Source organism: Hoplias malabaricus, chromosome 2, assembly GCF_029633855.1.
Source record: "Hoplias malabaricus isolate fHopMal1 chromosome 2, fHopMal1.hap1, whole genome shotgun sequence".
Taxonomy (NCBI): Eukaryota; Metazoa; Chordata; class Actinopteri; order Characiformes; family Erythrinidae; genus Hoplias; species Hoplias malabaricus.
The window spans coordinates 23,063,858-23,080,968 of NC_089801.1; the positions used below are offsets into that span (position 1 = coordinate 23,063,858).

General features: G+C 39.0%; 2 protein-coding genes across 7 annotated transcripts in view; both read right to left on the bottom strand.

The window, feature by feature from the left end:
• The window catches only part of dhrs11a (dehydrogenase/reductase 11a), a 35,823-nt gene extending 33,493 nt beyond the window's left edge, over window positions 1-2,330 (bottom strand). Inside the window, exon 1 of the mRNA XM_066660114.1 lies at window positions 1,988-2,330. Coding sequence (XP_066516211.1) covers window positions 1,988-2,119 — 132 coding nt within the window. The 5' untranslated portion in view covers window positions 2,120-2,330. The remainder of the gene's footprint in view (window positions 1-1,987) is intronic.
• A 3,289-nt stretch (window positions 2,331-5,619) lies between these two features.
• Window positions 5,620-16,775, bottom strand: ggnbp2 (gametogenetin binding protein 2). Of its 6 annotated transcripts, none has more exons than XM_066661678.1 (15): window positions 16,623-16,775; window positions 14,189-14,306; window positions 13,524-13,604; window positions 12,859-13,112; window positions 12,096-12,194; window positions 11,803-11,919; window positions 10,920-11,033; window positions 10,129-10,338; window positions 9,406-9,580; window positions 8,634-8,825; window positions 8,083-8,230; window positions 7,817-7,942; window positions 7,461-7,606; window positions 6,938-7,210; window positions 5,620-6,492 (listed from the first exon to the last, which is right to left on the bottom strand). In XM_066661678.1, exons 1-15 carry the CDS (start codon window positions 16,751-16,753, stop codon window positions 6,304-6,306), a joined length of 2,373 nt encoding a protein of 790 aa, XP_066517775.1. In that variant the 5' UTR covers window positions 16,754-16,775; the 3' UTR covers window positions 5,620-6,303. The 6 variants fall into 6 exon arrangements, with proteins under 6 accessions (XP_066517775.1, XP_066517774.1, XP_066517778.1 ...); XM_066661677.1 differs by having other exon boundaries at window positions 5,620-6,495; XM_066661681.1 differs by lacking the exon at window positions 16,623-16,775 and adding an exon at window positions 16,340-16,558 and having other exon boundaries at window positions 5,620-6,495.
• Window positions 16,776-17,111: the final 336 nt, after the last annotated feature.

Consider the following 17,111-nt stretch of genomic DNA (forward strand, 5'->3'; position numbering starts at 1 on the left):
AGGACTAAGAAATGGAGTGGGTGGGCATGAGTAAAGTCTTTGTGCTTATACTTCACTGACTATTGATAAAGTCAGATTAGGCACAGCCCAGACACAGCATGAGGAGTTGCACAATCACACAAAGAGGATCTGAAGGATAACGGAGAAAGAGTATAATGAGAGTCCGCATGAGTTTAGCCCTCATTCTCTCAGGCTAAGGGTCCCTTATGGAGTTATGCTGGGGGTTAGGACAGAAACCTGACCACTTTACAAACGCCTGTTATGTTAGAGGCCATTACGTAAGGAGAGAAAAGCACACTTCTTTTGATAAGGCAGTTAATGTAGTGGGGGTGGCTAATATAATCTCAAGTTTATAATTATTAATAGGTGATGAAACAGTTTAAAATCCATGTCATGAAGAGAAAGGGGCAACTGGCAAATATCATATAGGTTACCTTCATTTTTATTTGTTACAATAAATGTATTAACTAATGACTCATATTAATGTAAATATTATTACTGCAAAGATCAAATTTACAAAACATATACTGCCTGTCCAAAAGGAAGAATCACACTCTATTATTCTACATTCATTGTCCATCTTTGTAGTGCACTTTGTAGTCCTACAATAACAGAATAGTCTGTTGCTCTGCATGCTTTATTAGCTGTCTTTCGCCATGTTCTTCAGTGCGCAGGACCCCTACAGGACCACTACAGAGCATGTATGAATTGGGTGGTGGATCATTCTCACCACTGCAGGAACATGTTGCCGGTGTGTTGTTCTGTTATGAGTGGATCAGACACAGCAGTGTTGCCTAAGTGTTCAAACACATCAGTGTAATCGCTGCACTGAGAACAGTTCACCCATCAAAGATCCAGACAACAGCGTTCTGTGGGCAGCATCCTGTGTCCACTGATGAGGGAGTAGACGACAACCAACACAATCTGTGTGGTAACAGATGAGCTACTTTCTCTGATTTTACATCTACAAGGTGAACCAAGAATGTAGGTGTGTCTAATAGAGTGGATTCAGTGTTTTAAAACTATTGCAACACTGATATGTCCGATATGTACACTCTTACCACCATGATAGTCACTAACACAACAACACCACATCAGTGTCACTGCAGTTCTGATGGTGATCACTGACTTTGTTTTTTTTTTGTCCAGTCTGTGTAGATGTTTTCTGAGTGTTTATATGTATGTTATATGTATGTTAGTAATATAAAGGTAAATATCCTGCTGAGCATTTCACAACCAACCAGTCAGAATGAGTATTTAACTGGGCAAAAATCTTTAAAATTCCATATTACAAAGAGACTTGTCAGCATATCAAACACTGATAATGCCTATGTCATTTTTACAGCTTATTTAGTATAAAATATATAAACACAATATTACTGTAAATAGGTTTAACAGTGTTTAAACTATTTCGCTCCAACTTAACTAAATATCGAGATATATATCGCGTATTAAAATAACCTGACGATATATTTCCGACTGCTTGGCCCTCCCCTACAGAGTAACACACTACACAGAGGACAATAATGAAGGCTGGGAACATAAAAAGTCTATTAAATTATTTTCAGGAGCTCAGTTGTGAAGTCCTGGTTCGTCAGCTGGTTTTATATTTATGAGATTTGTCAGTAATTTACTTAATTTAACACCAGTTTAAATCAGATAAACAGGGCTAACAAGAAACAACGTTAGCACATCACTGGCACTAGTAATAGCCTCGGTGTCTGTAAAAATTGACTGTTCATTATTGTTTACCTTTGAGCCAGCTGCCCATTCGAATTTGGAATTCCACCTTAAAATTATGCAGCCCTTCTATTAGGACGCTAGTAACTAGTAACGTATCAAAATGGAAACGCCGCACCAGTTAAGGTGGAAATCAAAATTATCAAAATGAAAATAACAATAATAATAAAAATAATAATAATAATAATATAAATAATAATAAAAACAATAATAACAAATTTCAAGCGAATGAGGTTAAATGTTATACCTCAATTTTGTCCACATTTCTGGCGCATCCCACCACCTTCATTCCCTGCTGGACGAGAGCCCGGGCCACCGCCGCTCCGATGCCGACAGAAGCTCCAGTCACCAGCGCCACTCTTCCCTTCCACCGCTCCATTACCGCTGCACCTCCACAAACCCGCGGCTCGTAGCGAGAGTGGATTCGCAGCGCTGCTTTCTCACCGCGGAGAACCGAGAGGCTGATAAAAAAAACTCTAACTCCGTCCCCGTGCTCCAAAACTATCAATAACCCCCTGTACGATCCCCTCAGCCTTTACAGCCAGGAAAAGGCAGTGATAAGAAAGCCCCAATCCCTGCGCTGGGGATTAAATATTAGATGGCAAGCACAGACTAATTCTGAGGTTACTCTCGCCGCCGACGGCGTTTTTTTTAAAGCTAGATACAGAGTATAATGCAGTTTATGAGAAGCGGTTTATACTGCCACCTTCAGGAATGTCTGAAATGAAGTTATTAGTGCGGTTACCAAAGCATTTGATAAACAATTAGTCCAAACTACAAAAAGAAGTTTTAAAAGGTAATTTTAGTAACGGCATCAACACAAGTGAAAATGTGTGTCTGTTTGTCTAACTGTTGCACACCGGACCAGACTGGAAGTCTTTGTATGTGTGGTTCGCCTGCCTTGGCCAGAGGAGGCTGCCTTGACTAATACACTGGTGAGACAGGTGAACCACTCCAGTCAAACTGCATAATGCACATCCATGCCAGTAAGTCTTATGTCCTACTGTAAACGGCTTGATGGACTCATTGAAGGCAGAGTGCTCCATCTAGTGGATGACTATAAACGAAAAAGTTTCACATCCATTCAGAAATGAATCTCAACTGTTGCTGCTGTGAAACCCTTGCTAAAAAATTGACTTGGATTCTTCTGTTTTGGATCATTTTAGACCAATCTCTAATATCCAATCTCTAATTATAGTAAATGTAGTACTTCAACAATTAAATGTTTTTCTCCTCCAGAATGATATTTTTGAAAAATTCAGCATTCAGATTGTGCCACAGTACAGAAACAGCACTATTAAAGGTAGTCAGTGACCTCAGAGTTAATGCTGATGTGAACAACATATTCCCTTGTCCGTGTGCTGCTGGATCTCTCGGCTGTGTTTGATACTGTTGACCACACAATACTGATAGAAAAGCTTAGAAATGGGTTGAGTTATCAGGAAATATCAGGAAACTTGCTTTTTTTTAAATAATATTTTTATTAGAAAGAACAGTTATTATTTCACATACAGACAAATTTTGTTTTACATTTTTGTTATTACCCAACAACCCCCCATATTTTCAAAATGGGATAACACTGGGTTCCAAGTTTTATGAACATTTTTAGTTGATCCTCTAAGTGAATACTTGATCCTTTCTAGTTTTAGAAATAGTAAGAGGTCACCAAGCCAGTGTGAAACTTTAGGAGGACACACTGATTTCCAATCTCGTAAAATTCTTCATCGTGCAAGGAGTGTAGCAAAGGCCCAAGCATCTCTTATTTTATTATTCATTGAGCCACCATTTTTCCAAAACCCCAAAAATAGTAGCAGCAAACGTTCTTAAATGTATTAATTTTTATTATTTGACAGGTAGGAACGTTTTTGTCAATATAGATTAACACTCAAATCTCTCAAAACTATAATTACCCTTATGGTGTTCCCCAAGGATCTATTGTTGGCCCTCTGCTGTTTTCTCTCTACGTGTTACCACTAGGTCAAATCATTAACCAGTATGGCATTAGTTTCCATTCCCATGCAGACGACACCCAGCTCTACATATCTGTTGACCCAGACAGCAGTGTTGCTTTAAATACCCTCACAGACTGCACAGCTAACATTGATAACTGGAGGAACAGAAACTTCCTTCAACTTAATCAAGATAAGACAGACGTTCTCCTGGTTGGGACCAGTGTAAATAGAGCAAATAAAACGCGGAAATTGGAAAGATCGGCCGCACAGGTTGAACCAGTGGTGAGGAACCTGGGTGTACTTTCAGACTCTGGCTTTCATTTTAAAGCACAATGTCACTCGATCTGCCTTTTTTCACTTGAGGAACATTGCTCGTGTTACCCCACACAGCAGTCTGCACGATGCTAAATAGCAGACGCAGGCTTTTATTTTTTTACGACTTGACCATTGTAACTCGTGTTGTTTACTCCGCGGTCACTCACCCATCTACACTCCGCCAAAGCGCAGTCACGCCATGGACACTAGGATTTCCGGCGCGCGTCTACACCGCGGTTTACGGTACTGGCGGAAAGGCGCAGACACTGAAATAAAAAAAAATAATAAATAGACTTTGAAACGTAATTCCACACGGTTCGCTAGGTTTAATAACAAAAACAGGCCTGATTGGATAAAATAACTTTTAGCAACTCTTAAACATGGAATTTAATATCTGAATTTTTTTAATGAGTTTTCAACCCTATTACTCCTAATTCCTACAGTAAAGACACACACAACGTTGGTGTACTTGAAGACATGTTTTCTGATAACAGTTTGGTTTTTAATTTGAATTTAATCTCAGGGAAACTGTGAATTCCTTCCATTTTATGGATTTTACGGCCTTCTTAAGGGTTGCGAAACGTTCTTTTATCCACTCAGGCCCGTTTCTGTTATTAAACGCAGTGAACTATGTGGATTTACGCCCATTTCCTATGGACTGCAGTGTCCGATTTACACGCGCTCAGGAAACACCGCAGTGAAGACGCCGTGAGCGCGGTCTGACACTGGGCTGCGCACAAAGGGGTGATTGATAAACTGCTGTTTGTCCAGAAATCCCGCAACCAGCGACACATAGGAGAGAACACATCACACCAGGTCTAACACCATTGCCCTGGCTTCCGGTTTCTTTTAGGATAGATTTTTAAAGTATTGTTACTGATTTTTAAAGCACTAAATTGATTGGCACCATCAAATATTAAAGAGTGTCTGCCTCTGTATCTCTTTGAGATCCAGCGCCTCAAGTTGCTTTAAAGTATTAAATGTAAATAAGAGGAGAACTGGGCAGGCAGCATTTTGTATTTTGCATCAAAAATATGGAATAATTTACCAACTGAGATCAGACAGGCATCATCAGCAGAGACATACTATTATACACTGTCTATTTCTGATATCTACTTGATTAACTAATCACATTTTGTTACTCATTATCAAATTATTTTAGTATTTTCTATTTTTATTTACATGATCGTACGTTAATTTATATTATACATCCATTTTTTATTCCTAATATAATTTGTATCATTTAGTACTTTTGTATTCTTTGTTTTATTACATCTTCATTATTAGTTTTATAGCTGCTTGAAAGCATTATTTTGCTAATTTTTATGTTTATATTTGTCAGTGCACTGTTTACCCAGTGCGTTTTCTGTTTACAAAAAGGACCTTAATTACTGCATTAATGAAAAGTGCTTTATAAAGATTGTTTAAAAAAAAAAAATTAAACTCTTGCTCTTTTAATAACCACCCTCCCACCTTCCAGAAGATTCACTCTTGAAACCAGATCTTGTTCTAGAGTACTGTACTGCAATAGACAAAACAGTGGTTAAACCTGTTCCACTTTGTCCAGAGTTCAGCCATTTTGAATAGAAAGAAAACAAGTTTCTGATGCATATTAATAAATATTCTTTATTATGTAAATTTTACACATTGCAGTCAACATTACACCCAAACCTCCTTATAAATTGATGTTTAACTTTTTGTAAAATCTTTATATTCAGATAATTTTATTTCTGTACACATTTACTGGTACTTTTTCGCCACTAAAATGAAGCATCACAGTCAGTGAAACGAACTGGGAAAACAAAGAAATGTTATAGAAACCATAAGACAAGAAGACTACCGACATCTAACCCTACAGTCACAGCTTGCAAAAGCCTGATAATCAATTCCACTGCTCTCTTTAATAACCCATTCCATAAATCATTAAGATCTGAAGCCTATAAATCAAACAAAAGAACTGCTGGGTACAGTGAGGGGGGTGTGAATGAATGAGTGAGGGGAGGGGAAGAGAGGAATTAAGGAAAGAAAAAAAAGAAAAGAAAAAAAAGTGCCAAAGAGTAAAGAGAGACAGACAGACGTAGGGACTGAGATGATAGATGTGTGGAAAGTGGAAGTGAACATCTTTCCCTAACAAACAAAAATAAATTTTGCCATTTGAACAAGACACAGCTTTAGAATTCATTCAATTTTTGCACCAATTCATTTTTTTTTAATTTCTGGAAAAAAAGCAGCACAGCAGTGGTAATCGTGAGTGTTTTCCCCCATCCATAAAAATTGTGTTTTGAGTGCGTGTTGTTTAGTTGACACTGGTAGTAGGCAGCCACTCTCCTCTACACACACTGGAGTGGCAGTATTTGGTGAAGCGGTCCTTCAGGTGTTGCCTGTACTGGTCTCGCTTGCTGTAGAAAGACTTGTTCTCTTCCACAAACGACTGGATCTCGTCCTGTGTAAGGCAGTTCTCTTCATCTGAGGCCTCTGCTTCATCCTGCTTTAAAAAAAAAATAATAATCATACATTGAATTACTGTATTAAAAATAATAATAAAAAAGCTACATTTAAAATTTATTCACACATTTAACCGTTTCATCTATTAATCAGAGGTCAATTTAAACAATAAGAGCAAACAAGAGGCTGATCATTACAGTTATATCCCCATGTTGAGGGTGTATTTAAGCTCCACATGAAGATACTGTGCATTATAGCTTTCACATAAATTGCAATACACAATGATTAAATACACAATTTGTTATTATTAATAGCAATAAATTAGTTAGTTGAAAATTTGTGTATTTTGTCATTGTGGCATATAATATATACCATGAATATATGTTTAAATTAACTGTTGTGTGATTGAGATCATGTCTGTTTACTGAAGATTTTACCAAGACTGTGAAACAAATTTTAAAAACCAGAACAGATTGAGCACTGACCAACAGCTCCATGAGGCTCTTGGTGGAGCAGTCTCCCTGTGCTGAGACATCTGCTGGGGGTGGCTGACTGAGGACAAGACCTATGCTGCCCTTTCGATTGGCCAAGGGCTGCTGCAGAGCGATGCTGGTGAAAGATCCACAGCACAGCTTTGAACAGGTTGTCTCTTCGCTCCGGCAGCTGTGCGTGGATAAGGTGGTGGGGTCGTGATTGCTCTCCAAGCTGGCCGAGCCTCTCCGACTGCTTTCTGATGTGCAGCTCTCCAACTTTGTTGCCTGCCCCAGAGGAGAAGCACAGCTTTAGAAGACTTAACATGAAATATCTGAACTGGAATAAGAAACCATTATAACATTCCTGCCTTCAAAACAATGTAGTTTTGTTTCCTATTGGCATTGTTAGCTTTCCCCAAGGTCTTAAATAACTTCACACGGCTGACGTTACAAGGATGCCTGAAGTCTACACTGTGTTGGAATGTCTTAAGCCACTTTCACACCCATGTGAAACCCATGATATACTGTAACTCACATGTTCTTTGCCACACTTGCTCTTTCTTTTCTTCTTCTTGTTCTTGCACTTGGTTTGCTGTTCAGAGTTTGCCCAGCACTCCACACAGCTGTCCACACCATCCTCCTCTTTGTCCTCAGAACAGTGGTGACTGCATGAGTATTCACCTGTAAGGACCCAGTGAGGATAGAAATCTATATTAGACCCACTTACAGAACAGGTCATTTATTTATTTGAAACAAATATATTTAATTGAAAATCAGTGCGTAACATTTAAGCCTTTCAGTGCCTGAACAGAATAATTGTGAACAGGAAACTATATTTGAGAGTGATATTACATTAAAGCCAATGTCGCAGCAGAGAAAATTTTCTTGTACCTGTTTCACAATGGTTGCATATGCCCTCGGTGCATGCCACATCTGAACCTTCTCTAGAGCCCGTCTCGCTGCCCTCCATACTGGAGGAGTAGCCACAGTCACTGCCATTACTGTGAGAGGACAAACCTGGATACACACAAACCCACTGATCAGTGTAGTCTTTGAAACAGTGTGTTTCCATCGTGTCCTTTATAAATCTTTAGCTTGACATAGGTTTCCAAGTAAATATAAATTTAACACTAATCAAGCTGTTGATGTTTTCATACCCTTCTTGGTTTTAGGGGAGCCCAGGATGGAAGTGCCGGGGCAGCTGCACGAGGAGTTCTCAAGGGGGGTGATCACTTCTACGCTGCCTCCAGACTCCTCTCCACTGCCACATGACTTACAGCCACCATCCACTGACTCGGATGAACCCTGAGGGAAACAAAGCAGAGGCAGATTTTGGGCATGTGGGGTTTAATTAAGTTAACAGCAGTGCTTAATAGGAATCAACAGACTTATTACCCATACACAATCTGCAATTATCTGTGTGTGAGATTAGGGTTTACCTTCAAACTACATTTCATATTATTGTATGCCTTTGCACCAAAAAAGGCAAATATAGGATCAGCGATCAGTTCAAGATAAATAACATATTAACAGCATTTAGCAGATTTAAATGTTGTTATGTATGCCTTCAGCCATTTACAAATCACTGATTGTTATCTTACCCTTTAACCTTACAGTATGAGGCTAGATGCTTAGAGTCACCAGTAAAGCGAATACCAAAAAGACTAAATAAAATGAAGGAAGTACAACAGAAGAACGAGCCCCATACCTCGTCCAGACTCTTCTCTTTGTCTCCCTCAGTCTCTTGTTCAGACATGTCAAAGCCACACTTGTTTTTGCGTCTGTTCTTGCGTTTCTGACGCTTTTTCTCCTGCTTAAGCTCTTTCGCACGTTCTTCCTCTGACAGCTCCTCACAGAGCTGCTCCAACCGGCTGATCCCCTGCACTTTCTCCACCGCCATCTACAAATGCACAAACACAAAGGTTTCAACATTGGGAGGAAATGGTTACTCAAAGGCTGTGTCGAAGTAAAGAAGGGTAAATATTTATTCAGTTCTATTCTCATATCTTAAGCACAATACAGCAACTTCACCCCAAGAGATCTCTCCCATTAATAGCTGAACGTAATTACTCTGTAATAAACACATCAGACTTGCTACACATAGGAAAATAGATTTTTATCCTGTCGAAATACATTTTTGTGGCTAGTTCCACCTCTGCAGCACCTATCAGGTTCAACTCTGCTATAAATGTTAAAGAAGCGTCTCCAAGTACGATGACACATTACAGTAAGCAAATCAGCGTGTCAGTGTTACCATGGCCTAAAGAATTTTCTTCTTGTGCTGCGCTCATATTGGACGACAGAAGCCTAGGATTTTAGAAAAGCAGGCTAGCAGACTGGTGACCTCCTGCAATCTGCAGGGAACCTTCATCATTTGCCCATGTTCAAATCTAGATAAAATTAGCTGAAGCTAGGAATTGCAGATACCCTTTAATGACCAACAAGAACGTAAACCCTAGAAGAACATTCACGATTACTACCTCAAAACTCTTGCGCAGTGCGTCAATGCCGAGATAGAAGAGAATCTGCCAGGTCTGTTCCTCCGCCCGGAGCTTCTGCCAGATTCGGTGCAGCCGCTCATAAAGGTGAATCCCCAGACATGTCAGCACCTCTTCCTGTGCAATATCTATGGTCTTAGCGTGCCTTTCCCTGCGCCTATACAAAACCAGATTAAAGAGGGGATGTTTAGCCATTACAACTACAAAAATAATGCTACAGAATAAAGAAAACTACAAACCCCATTTCCAGAAAAATATATGTTTATACCCACTATTCATTGGTAACATTTGGGATAGTCTTTTCATCTTTGGTACTCTGAACCCAACCTTTGATTTTCCCCAAATACAAACTGATTATGGACTCATCTGACCAGTCTTTGTAAGTGAAAACACTTAACATGTTGTCTTTGCAAATGTATGAATTTAACAAAAAGTTCAAGCAATTTAACCAAGTGCAATTTAAAAAAAAACAAAAAAAAAACAAAAAGTATTGCAACATTTCCAGAACTTTTTTTGGCATACATCTGAACAGAGCCTAAAACATACACATTAGTTCTAATAAAATGGCTGCCTCTAACTCTCCCAAAAAGGGGGAAAAAAAAAAAAAAAACTAAAAACAAGTCACTAGGAGTAGGGCACATGATACCCAACAGAATTCTTAATCATATTTAAAAGGTTAAACTGGAACTAGCTGTGCAGACTCACTCATAGCCACCAGAAAACTCTGGCTCTGCCCGGCCCAATAGGTGAGCAATAAAGTCTGTTTCACAGCAGACGTGGATATGGTGCTCGTGCGGACAGCAGCGCAGGCCTTCGTACAGAGCTGCACAGTATCCCTTCTCCTTACTGCAGTCCAGTTCCCCAACAAGGATGTTGTACGCTCGCAGCACCTTGTTCTTACAGTCTGTGCAGAATCTGATGACCAAAAGAGATAAGGAAGTTAATGGTGGAAATAATATCAATTAACCAGTCAAAATACAGACCAAGACCAACGTTAAGGTGAAATTAAAGCACAACGCATTAGTTTAGGATAGGTATGGGTGATACAAGGTATTTAATCAGAATAGTTTAAAGGTTTAATAAGACAGAAGAGAAGAGATAAACTGTGCTGCAGTAACTCCAATTAACAGTATTACGTTATGCTCTATTTGTATGTTGGCCAGTGTTATATGGCCATAATAATCCAAGATTAATTGAATGCTTTCATTAAGAAAACACATCCAGAGCCCGCATGAGGAGGACATGAGACCTCAGCCAGCAAAGTCTGATTTACCTACTGATTTGCCAATTAAAAAATGCCTTTTTGTGCAGCCCATTTTGAAACATTAGAGGATTCATAATCCATTGTGGGGACTGGAGAATTTAGTAATACCCATATCACCAATGTGCTGCCACAAATCAATTCAGAAATCCTCATTACAAACCACACAGCTGGATTAGAGTGTATTGAGAGCATCCTGGACACCATTAACATAAATTCAAAGCAGATGGTTAACCTGTGCTTTCTCAGATACGTCTCCAGAGTCTCCAGCAGACAAGCGCTGTCAATCAGAACTACCTCGTCCCGGCACTCCTGAGACATCAGCTCCCAAACATCCATCCAGCTCCCTCTGTAACATACAGCCCATCTCCACAGTTACCAAACACTCAGTCACCACAATGCAAACAAGCAACCAATCACCAAACACATACAACACAATACCAACAAAATGGGGGACAATGTTTCACCAGAGATGCACGTTCTGACTGTGTCTGGTGTTGTTTTAGCATTACCAAATCAATGAATCTCTTCATTTATTCCAGCATTTAGTTTTATATTATATGAGCATATTACAAACGCTTCAATGTGAAGGGACTAAAGGAAATAGCAGAAATTATTTGAAATAAGCTCCCAAATTAAATTTTAAGAAAGTCTTCCCATTATTTTGTACAGTGAAAAAATTCAAGTATATGTGAGTAATAGTGAGGAGGCCCACAGATAGAAAGACAGAAACAGAGAGAGATTTTACAACTATATCACTATAAAACACCCCTATCAGTTTCACTGAACTGTGCATGGTTCACTCATGTATTTTGTCACTGACATCTAATAATCCAAATATTAGTTTCAGCATCTGGATGCTGGCATTTCAACAGGTCGACCAAATGGCTAAACGCTAAGCTCTTCTAGTTTAAATGACCTAAAATAACCCTTAAAACCGACTCACCAGTTCAATGTAAGAGTTATGAGCAATATACAGGAGGACCAATCATTTATCTATTGTAAAACCATTCCCTAAAACCTTTCTGGAAGCTAGGAGAGGCATCAGAGTGCTTTTCTAAACACTGCTTTCTTGACGTCGCCTAGTAACAGCTGGACAGACAAGCCATGCTGCCTACCTGTAGGGGGTCTGAAAGGGCCCAAAGTGGAAAAGGACGCTACATCTGACCTCCTTCCTCCCTGCTGCTGCAGCATTTTCTTTCTCTAGCACTAGCCCTTTCTCCTCACTCTCCTCTCTACACAAACATCACATACTGAACTCAACTCCATACAGCTCTCACTTGGTTTCAGAAATGAAGCATAATTCTTAAATTTCCTTCAAATGATTATGAGAAACAATTTAATTATACCCAGCAACTGAATATACATATCCAAAATCTGAGGCTGAAAAACATGGTCCTTTTAACCTTACCCCAAGGGCTTGGGCTTGTGTGTGTCTAAAGAATGCAACTGACAGCGTTTGTTCTTCTTGCTTTTTGGAATTGCATCAATGATGTCGTTCAACTTTGACCTGCACGGGCGAGAGAAAAATACAGCTTTCAGGACGTTAATGACATCACAACAAAACTAAACTTATAATCTAGGATAAACAGACATCAGCTCTGGATATACAAAAGACACTGAAATTTCCTGTGAGCAGGAAAACACCAAAATTTTGAGAAGAATCCCCTCCATTTTTCTAAATGTCTGCATAAGAAATAATCAATTATTAAATTGTCAATAATAATATATAAATGACGGTAGTTTAACATAAAATGTTCCATTCTTCAGAACCTTCAGTCATATAACGTACACAGTGGCATCAATAGGAACTAGATTAATGAAGAACTTAATGCCTTTAAAAGCTCCCACACAAGATATAATTACATGTTACAAAATACCCAGCAAACACAGCCCAATGCTAAAACATTGTTTTATGGTGGTCTAAATTAAACGTTTTGCTGTAAAGCATATAGCTTTTATTATTTATTTGTAACAGAGTGCTACATAGAGATCATTTTAAAGACAACAAGTTTACCATATTTAATATTCAATATTTATCTGATAGGCACCATAAACGCTCCTTTCACCACTATTACAAACTGTTAACTTCTACAATGAAGCATTTCATGTCAAACCACTTCGAGTGAACATTTACATCTCAGCAACTAAATTATGCAACAGTCCTCTCTTACCCATGGACATAGAAGAGTGTGTAGAGTTTGCGAGGGTCCGCGAGACAGGCCCTGGTCACTGAGAGAACTCCAGCTGAGCCCACAGTCAGTGGCTCCAGTGCAAAGTAGCCAGAGTCTGTGAGCTGAGAAAAGAGCCGCTCCACACTGCGTCTGCAGCCCACACAGGGCACCAACTGTGCCAGTGCACTGAACACCTCGCGGGACATCACCATCAGTGCCATGTTCAAGTCCTGTTGTTTCAGCATGCTGTGGTGCTGCACACAAATGCCGTTCAACACAATCGTCAGCTTAGAGAGTCACATTTTTGATGCTCACTTTATATTAGCTGTCTCAATCACACCAGAAAATGTAGATGGGTCGTATGCACCCGACACTTTTGTTGATTTTAAACAAACAGGCCATTATCTGCTCCCAAAACAAACTAGGTCCTTTTCACTGCTGAAACTGCCACTTTCACAGCATAAAAAGACCCAGGACATACGATAAAGCCAGATGTAAACTGGGCCTAAATGCTTGATGGGATCCGGTGACAAAGCAACACAAAAAACATTTTTGACCATTGCTTTGCAGCATAAACACCTGGGATGCAGTAGTTTCACTTTCCTTGTATCATTCTTCACCCTGGCCTGCCAAGCAAAGCAATATCACTGCTCTATCAAGCTTACCTCAATAAACTGCTTCATTTGTGAGCTGTTGATATGATGGCTGTCAAAGTCCAATTCGGTGTCAGGAAACTCCATCACCATCTATACAGTAGGTACAAGTAGGTCACACTCAGTACGTAGGGCAGCTATATCATTCATTATAACTGAAAACATTTAAAACGTGCAAAATGCCATATGTTGTCAGATCTGTTCTCATTTGTGTGCGCCTTTCTAGATTTCTCTGGCTAAAGCTACATTTCTATTAATGACATAAATTCAGCAGAAGCTGCTAGTACATCTACAGCTTTAAACCAAAGGTGCTGAGTATTAGTACTGGAGATCCACTACCCTAGAGAGTCAGGTTCCAACACATGTGGTGCCACTTCAGAGACCTCTAAAAGTCTTCAATACCTGAATCAGCCATATTAGATGGGTAAGCAAGCAAAATAATTCTGCACATCACTACAGATGATCCAAAGACAAGATGTGATATTATGGAGTGGCATAAATGTTATTTAAATGGTTTTTCAGACTGACGACTACAGCAGTAAACCCAGCTTAGCCTGTTAGCAGTATTTCTCAGTGCTTTACAAAACTAGCTACCTGAGCTGTGCTCTCTTTGACCAGCAAAAAATAAATAAAATAAAAATGTGCAGTTTTGGTCAGTTATAATAATATTCACCCACCGTGAGTGTGTCATCGATATACAAAGGGATTTGTCTTGCAAGGAAAAGATAGTCCTCCTCCCCATCTCTACACACAGCTACCAGGCGTGCCATGTCTTTCTCCCGGAGCCTTGTTGCTCTGTGAAAACCAGCTTAAATTTAGTCACAATGTTGCAAAAACACTTTTCAACAACGACCGTAAAATGGCCCAATACTTACAGGAGTGTTGAGCCACAAAACACCCTTTCAGCAAGGCTGAATCTGGGCTTCTCATTCAAACGTGCTGTTACACTGTGCTGTACCATTTAAAGTTTACATGAAATGGAAACCAGAATTCACTGTATATAATTAATGAAATGTATCACCAAGCATAGTATGTTATATATTGTTCCCAAATATATTACAAAACCTTGAGCTAGATGTTTTGAGCCAGTACACGTTTTTAATCCATTGATGTTTTATTGGATGTTAAAAAGCTGGCATTTCAAAAACTTTGACTCATTTTCCTGGACCTATACATTCAAACCTCACACATAACCTGTCTCTTATCCCACCATCATCATGATGTAAAAAATTGATCCAGCAAGTTTAGAGCTGTGGTATTTTAGGAAAAGTAGTAATGATTAGTGGTGAAGAACCAAACATATTTCCTGAGTCACTGCACTTTGACTGTGAACTAGTTCTCGATATGTTCTCAATGATCAGCTGGGGGTTAGTTGGAGCAGGAAAATATGACGTCAAATTATTGGTAAATATAAAATGTTCCACGCTAGCACGCTCTTGCTGATGTCATCATTTGTCAGAACGTGTTTAAAAGGAAGAAACAGTGACCGCACTTTGATTAAAGATGACAAAAAGCAATGATTATGTACTTTAATATAATATGGCACAATTATCTGCATTTAATATAATTAGGACAAGAACCAACAAGAACAGTTCCATTTGCATTTCAACTTGACTTAAAGGTGGAAGGGCAATTCTGAATAAGAAGCCAACTACAGCTTCAAGTAGCCACCAAGCTAAACACCCTGTTAGGGATTATTAGCTTTTCTGCTAAGAGGTTACGCCCAGGGACATCTTAACATTTTAAACGTTATTTTAACCTTCAACTTAAAACGTATAACTAGTTCCAGTTTGTGGAAAAATTACATCGAAAACAGCACAATTTGCAAAAATACGAAATACTTCTGTATTTTAAACAGCTAGACACACAGACAGTGCGATATCCTCTATGTGCTCAGCCTGCTAACGTTAGTTTAGCATTTCTTACCTGAATTGTCTAACCAACGTTACCAACACAAGAGCCAATGACGTTAGACCCTTCTTTTAATGTGCAAAATGAACAGATACCTCACATTTCTACAGCATCGCCATCGTCTTAAGAGACGCACTTTTACCTACAGTTAGCATGCTAAAAATGCTATCGGATTCGCTTGAATGTGTCCCAAATGACACCCTGCACCCTATCTAGTGCACTACGTGGTCATAAAACCACAGCGCCTCTGCACACACACAGTGCGATTCACGTGTGTGGATTTACATCTAAATCACTTCTAAATATAAAATTTGTATAACCAGAGCTGAGATTACTGGAGTTCAATCGATGCTCGCAATGGGAATATACCATTTTGTTTTCATGAATTAATCCAAACCCAGCCTTAACTAACACTCACATTTTTTTTAAATTACAAAATTGATATCACCACCAATAAAACCCCGTTTATGTCCCGCGACAGGCTGCAGGACTCGATCTGTAAAAATTATTGTGATACTGGAATATACTGGTTTCGTGACCTGCACTAAGAGTAACTTGATGCACTAGGTAGGGAGTAAAGAGCGTTTTGAGATGCGGCCTTGCTGACTTGCTGTCAATAAAGCTAGTTGCCACGGCTTGATATAATTATATTTTTTAACGTAGAACTGTTAATCAAACTGAACATAACCGATACGTCATGAAACACAGAAATGATCAACGCCTATGTACAATTTTCTATCAGAAACTAGCTAATACAGATTGTCTATGCGAGTTTACACGTACACACGAAAGCTAAGTCGCTAAGCCAACGGTTGCTAGTCAACGAAATAAAAACGAAGGACTGAAGGAAAAGACAAGCTGTAAACGGTTCAGTCGAAACAGTTTAATAAGTTAAAGTTAGAGCAGTCTTCCATTACCTTCACGCGTCGTCGGTCTACAGAGAAGACGAAGCTTTAGTTTGCTTATTGTCCTTACTAGAATTTTCCGTTCTACCTTAAATATGGTAGCGGCTACATGAAACTGCCGCCCAATTTAAGGTGGACAGAGATTTCGAATAATACGCCGACGGATAAGAAGCTCACAGACTCTTAAAATTATTAACAGCGACTCCGCACCCGAGAAGCTATTATTACACAGTGACCACATAACCCCCGAAAACCGAATAAAACCAAGTAAACATCGATTCCGAGAGGGACTCACCGCTTCAGAAGTCGCTGTTTTTTAAGAAAACAAACGAGTGCGACACGGCGGCGACTGTGGAGCGAATCCTCTGCAACCTTTGCACTCGGTGACGGCAGAGAACGGAGCTCCGAGCGGAGAGAGCCCTTCATTGCGGACAAGCTTCAAAATACCTGTGCCTTATAACAATATTTTACTAGTACTACTATTAATAACAGTGATGAAACGATTAATATTATTATTAATATCACTACTCTGTATCCCTTATCATTTTTAATTATAATATAACAAAGAAACTGCTGCTACTAATAATAATTTTGATTAAAAACTGATACTACCTCTACCAATAATGCTAAAAAACAATATAAATAATAGCTCCATTTAACAAATAATTTCCATGAATATATTTACCTCATTTTTTCTGATATTATTTTGTATATTTCTTTAAATAAATCCAAAATTGCTAAAAAATTCTGTTATTATAATGTAGTTTATTTTGATGATTAAGTA

Excerpts from the sequence above, each read along its gene's own strand:
- ggnbp2 (XM_066661677.1), bottom strand. The coding sequence starts at position 16,753 with ATGAAGGGCTCTCTCCGCTCGGAGCTCCGTTCTCTGCCGTCACCGAGT. Across the intron at positions 11,920-12,095 it reads CACAAGCCCAAGCCCTTGGG|AGAGGAGAGTGAGGAGAAAG; the intron begins GTAAGGTTAAAA and ends ATGTTTGTGTAG. Across the intron at positions 11,034-11,802 it reads CCCTTTCAGACCCCCTACAG|AGGGAGCTGGATGGATGTTT; the intron begins GTAGGCAGCATG and ends TGTATGTTACAG.